This window comes from Saccopteryx leptura, chromosome 2 (assembly GCF_036850995.1).
Source record: "Saccopteryx leptura isolate mSacLep1 chromosome 2, mSacLep1_pri_phased_curated, whole genome shotgun sequence".
In the NCBI taxonomy this organism is placed as follows: domain Eukaryota; kingdom Metazoa; phylum Chordata; class Mammalia; order Chiroptera; family Emballonuridae; genus Saccopteryx; species Saccopteryx leptura.
Window position 1 is genome coordinate 260182339 of NC_089504.1, and position 5528 is coordinate 260187866.

At 54.0% G+C, this 5528-nt stretch overlaps 1 protein-coding gene and 1 pseudogene across 1 annotated transcript; one reads left to right on the forward strand and one right to left on the reverse strand.

The window, feature by feature from the left end:
- Positions 1 to 1900: 1900 nt before the first annotated feature.
- Positions 1901 to 2088, reverse strand: LOC136396335 (small nucleolar RNA U3; annotated as a pseudogene).
- A 653-nt stretch (positions 2089 to 2741) lies between these two features.
- LOC136391929 (uncharacterized) lies at positions 2742 to 3545 on the forward strand. The gene has a single exon (XM_066363834.1). The coding sequence runs from the start codon at positions 2742 to 2744 to the stop codon at positions 3543 to 3545; it is 804 nt and encodes a 267-aa protein (XP_066219931.1).
- The last annotated feature ends 1983 nt before the right edge of the window (positions 3546 to 5528 follow it).

A 5528-nucleotide genomic window follows, 5' to 3' on the forward strand; every position in this document is an offset into this window, starting at 1 on the left:
ACCGACTCATGACTTTAAATTGCAGGGAGGATATTTCGACTGTGTGAGGGAGAACTATTTTCAAGCACCATCAGTCATCCCAAAAGGCCCGTTTTTATAGTGCCTGTGTATCACCAGGCTGACTCTAAACTGTTGTCATCTCTTTAGTGAAGGGGGTCCCTGAAGAACCAGCTGGCCTTCAGCCACCTGCTCTGAGTTACAGGATCTCCTCCACAGCAGAACGCGCCATCATTTCTCTCTATAGCAGGTCCTTTTCGCTAAGCCATCCTGGTTCTTCCTACTGTTGGTGCATCACAGCTGGGTATGACTGATGTGCTCTGTTTCTGTCTCTCTCTTTCTTCTCCCTGAATGGTGGGCCCCAAGTCAGAGGCCTGACCCCCTCGCTCCTCTGGCTTTGGCTGATGGTCTCAGCAGTCTCACCTGGCTTTTGTGGGGGACCTATTCCTGGAGGAAGAGCAGCATTAGTCCTTGACTCTTCATCTTTAGAATTCACTCTCTCCACCTCTTGGCCAGCTCCCACCACAGTCTCTCTCTCCGACTTTCTTTTTCTGTTATAGTCTCTGTCTTTCCCCTCCGTGTCTGTTGCTGCTTTCTCCATTCCTCTAATGCCTACGCCTCCTTCTGGGCTAAAACCCCTTCTCCCATCCAGGTTGGCTGCTGGCTCCATTCATGTTTTCCTTCTCCCTCCAGGATTTCTGGGCCCCTCAAGACTCACCTTCGCCCAAATAAATTAAATAAAAATAAATTTTAAAACCTTTGCCTCCTGATCATTGGTATTTGACGTGTTGTCCATGGACCACCGGCACAGGCACCCCCTTGGCACTTGTTAGAGATGTGGCATCTCAGGCCCCACCCAGACCCGCTGAGTCAGCATCCTGATGCCGCGGTCCCCGGGTAATCCGTGTGCACACGGAAGACCGAGCAAGTCCATTCCGAATCAGAGGGCGCATTCCTGACAGCCAACACCGTGGTTGTTTTCACCCCATTGTGTCCTTGGCACTGACCGCCATGCCTGGCAAAGAGTAGATGCCCCAGAACTATTAAGTGAATGGGTGGATTTCTGGGCTTTCCTCTCTGACCTCATGTACCATGTCTATGTCCTCTTCTAAGGGGCACTTTGACTTATTTGTCCCCCTGTATGCCCTTCACCCTGTCCATCTCACTTCCTTTTCCTCCTCCTCCGCCATTGGAAAGGGGGAAAGACTAGCGTGTGGGAGGGGTTTTCTGAGGGTGGAACAGAGAGCCCAGCAGAAGATGCCATCAGGCCCTAGGTTTCGCTCATGGGAGCCACAGAGAGGAGCCCCGCATGGAACATCCTGTGCCCATCTTCACCCATCGACCGGCGCACCTCGGACACAGTGAGAGCCTTGTGAGTTCCTTGAAGGTAATCCTTTTACAGGTGACAAATGCTGGCTCCAAGTGACATGAAATACGAGCTCCAGTTGGCTTCTGCATTCACCCTTTCGTTAATTAAAAGCACGTGGATGAAATACTAATAACGGAGGAGGGGAGGAAGAAGGTGTGGAAAATGACAAGAAATGAGTTGGACCCGCTAGGAGCCTGGGAACGCCCGGCAGAGTCCTAAGGTGCCTCAGGCATTCCTGGTGCCTCTCCATTGTCACAGCACACTCTCTCATGTGAACGACACAGAATCAAACCAGGCTCCTGCCCAGACCACACATGGATCAGAGGACTGTCACCGTGTGAATGGAGAGGGAGGCAGAGACAGGAGGTGCACTGGGGGAAGCTCAGCGCCCCAGCCAAGAGGGGGCAGAGTGTAGAGATCTGGGGGAGGGGAGCAGAAAGAGGTAGAACCCAACAGAACAGACGGCTTTTGCTGCCATGAAATGTTCGTCCTATAAACCTTCAGTATGTGTATATATATATATATTTTTTTTTGACCACTCAGACTGTGTCCTCTCCCTCTTTTTCTCCCAAAGGAAGAGAAGAACGATCATCAATGGCAAAAGGCAGTTGCATAAGGAACACCAAGAGCCGGCTTCACGCTCAGAAGAGAACTCCTCCTCGGGGTAGTATGTATATATTTTTTAAAAACCCTCCACCTTGCAGTCACTTAGTAAACAGGTGAGAAATTTCAGCTGGGAGCTTGCTGACTCTTTGTTCAAATGTCCCATAAATGTCAAGGTTAGCAGGTATGATTCAATCTCCTCCCAGGGGCTCACTGGGCACCACGTCTCCTCAAGTGCCCTGTCCAGCAACAGGGCACGTTCTACAAAGACATGCTCATGGGGGCCCAGCCTGCAGACCCTTCCCAGGTGGGCTCCCTTCCACATGCAGGGGCCAGCAGCGCCTTCCTATTGAGTAGAAACAGGGGGGAACAGCCCTCCCTCCAGTCCAATGGGCACGGCTGATCTTGGCAAAGTCTACAAAGCCTGCTGTCCTGTGGAGAAACTGCAGGTGACAGTCACCCTGGCCAGCCAGGTATGGCAGCTGCGACTGAGGGCCCAATGCTGAACCTGGCTACAAGCAGGTTAGCGGGGTTTCTGGGCGAAGCGCCATGCACTGGGTGACAATCTGACTAGAAGGCACAGAACCGAAGATCGAGTGGCTCTCGCCAGCTGAGTCTGTGAATGATGTCTGAGGAGGAGCTGATTCCTTCATTGCCAGGTGGGCTGTAAAGAGACCTAGGAGGGCAACGGGCAGGGGCCAGAGGAGGACGCGGGAGGCCAAGGGTCACGGAGCCCCACCCTGTGGCTGCCATAACCATCTGCTTCACCAACATGGGCCTGCCACACCCCACACCCCCACTGTTCCTCCATCACACCCCACACCCCCACTGTTCCTCCATCACACCCCACACCCCCACTGTCCCTCCATCACACCCCGCACCCCCACTGTCCCTCCATCACACCCCGCACCCCCACTGTTCCTCCATCACACCCCACACCCCCACTGTTCCTCCATCACACCCCGCACCCCCACTGTTCCTCCATCACACCCCACACCCCCACTGTTCCTCCATCACACCCCGCACCCCCACTGTCTCTCCATCACACCCCACACCCCCACTGTCCCTCCATCACACCCCACACCCCCACTGTTCCTCCATCACACCCCACACCCCCACTGTCCCTCCATCACACCCCACACCCTCACTGTCCCCCAATCACACCCCGCACCCCCACTGTCCCTCCATCACACCCCCACTGTCCCTCCATCACACCCCGCACCCCCACTGTTCCTCCATCACACCCCACACCCCCACTGTCCCTCCATCACACCCCACACCCCCACTGTCCCTCCATCACACCCCGCACCCCCACTGTCCCTCCATCACACCCCGCACCCCCACTGTTCCTCCATCACACCCCGCACCCCCCACTGTTCCTCCATCACACCCCGCACCCCCACTGTTCCTCCATCACACCCCGCACCCCCACTGTCCCTCCATAACACCCCACACCCCCACTGTCCCTCCATCACACCCCACACCCCCACTGTCCCTCCATCACACCCCGCACCCCCACTGTTCCTCCATCACACCCCACACCCCCACTGTTCCTCCATCACACGGGCAACGCTAGGCCAGTTGGGTCATCCTCCAGGAGACCTTGGGACTGAAAGAGATGTAGGTGGTTGACCTGGAGCCCCAGCACAGACAGGGACATTAGGAGACAAGTGCCTCAGTCAGCTGTTGAGGGGCTTGAGTCAGGAACATTTACTAGCAAGTGACTTAACCGCATCAACCATCCTCTGTAAAATGGGATAATAATATAGATGTGATGACATTGTTGGGCCATTTGAAACCTGGAGCATAGTAAACAATAAAAAATAACTGGCACTATTTTTATATATAATTTGAGAGCTTAAACATTTATCATCTCCCATGAAGAACGTATGTGTAATTCTCACGTGAAAAGTAATTAGAACTGAGTGACAGTTCCTTCCTAGCCATTTGACCAGCAGTTCTCAAAGTCCAGTGAGCAGAAAAATCACCCAGAGTGCCTGCTAAAAATCCAAACCACCTCCTCCACGCCCCACCCCCACCCCCCGCACGACTGCCTGATTCAGCACATCCATGAAGAGACCTCAGCCATGCCGCGCGGCCGTAATCTGTCTGTGGGTCTGTCTGGAGAGGCACCAAGGCCAAGCAAAGGTGCCTTGCTCATGCTGTGCCCACTCTTAGCCCAGCTCCTGGAACACGGGAGGCACTTAAGAATGTTGCTTGGATGTTCAAAGTGCCCATCTCCCTGTGAGCACAGCAGCTGGGGGAATTCTCAGCACAGAACGACAGCTCATTCCTTGACCTTCTGTCTCATCCAGAGAATGGGTGCTGAGCTCAGTAACGTGACTGAGCCCACCAACAACTCACTGCCTCCAGTGGCAGGTGTGTAGCACCTAAGATCAGACCGAGGAGGAAATGCTGGTTCGCACACCCCCGGGGACAGCGTTTACCGAGAGAACATAGCGAGTCCTCAGAAGGGAACAAAGGGGTGATTTTCCATAGGCAAGGCAGTCACTAAAGAGGGAAGAAAGGACATAGAAACAGGAGAATGCAGCAGTCAGAATGCCTTTTTCCTCCCACTTCTTCCATCCAGCCCTGCCACTCCCTAACTGTGGGACCAGAGGACACTGGTCAGGTGTCTGTTCTGTGAACAAGAGCCATGTCATCTTGACCACAAGTCGAGTCATGAAAGGCTGAACCTGGGCCCATCTTCCCAGCCTCGCCCCCTCTCCCTCCGTCTCCACACCCTCGGCCTCAGCCAGGCTGAGCTTTGGGGCTTCCAGGCTTCCGTACCCACGGTCCCTCTGCCGCTGCTTCTCTCCCTGGCCACCGCACTGATGCTTATGCTTTAAAACTCGGCTCAAGCATCCGCTCTGCACTCGCGACAGGACCTGCTGTTCTTTCCTGTGGCTCCTGCCTCATCTGTCCCCCGTGAGAGGCAGAGTAAGAGCTACCTTGCTCATCTATGTGTTCCTATCTTTTAGCACAACGCCTGGCACCACACAGGTGCTTCGCAAGTGTTCCAACACTTAATTAATTAGAGATAGACCTGATGGGGAATAAGCCCCCAGGGGAGCGGGCTTAGCCGGAGTGAAGATGCACCTTTGTCCAGGGTTGGTGACACTCATGTTTTGCCTGCTGGGAAGAGAGGAAGTGACCGAGCAGGTGCACCAGAAGGACTTTAACAACGTGAGCCAGGGGAGCCCTGCTCCATGGCCCTCGTAAGAATGTAAATTGGGATGTCTCTTCCCTGGAAAGGTTTTAGAGCAGAAACTATCTTTTCAGGCAAAAAATCAATGTCAAAACAATAGGGTCAGAAACGAAAAGCTCCCCCCCCCCCCCGGAAACCTCCTGAAAGAGAGGATGTGGGTCACAGGATGCTGGCAGCGGGGGTTAACCCAAGATTTCTTCAACTGTGACTCTCAGTGGCCCTGTTGAGCCCCAGGGAAATGCAAGCAGGGAATGGCCTCACAGAGTCAGAAAGACCTTGGACATAACATTGGGGAAATTGCCTGAGATGCTGAATGATATTCTGGTTCCTCTTTAATAGTTTCTGGGATTT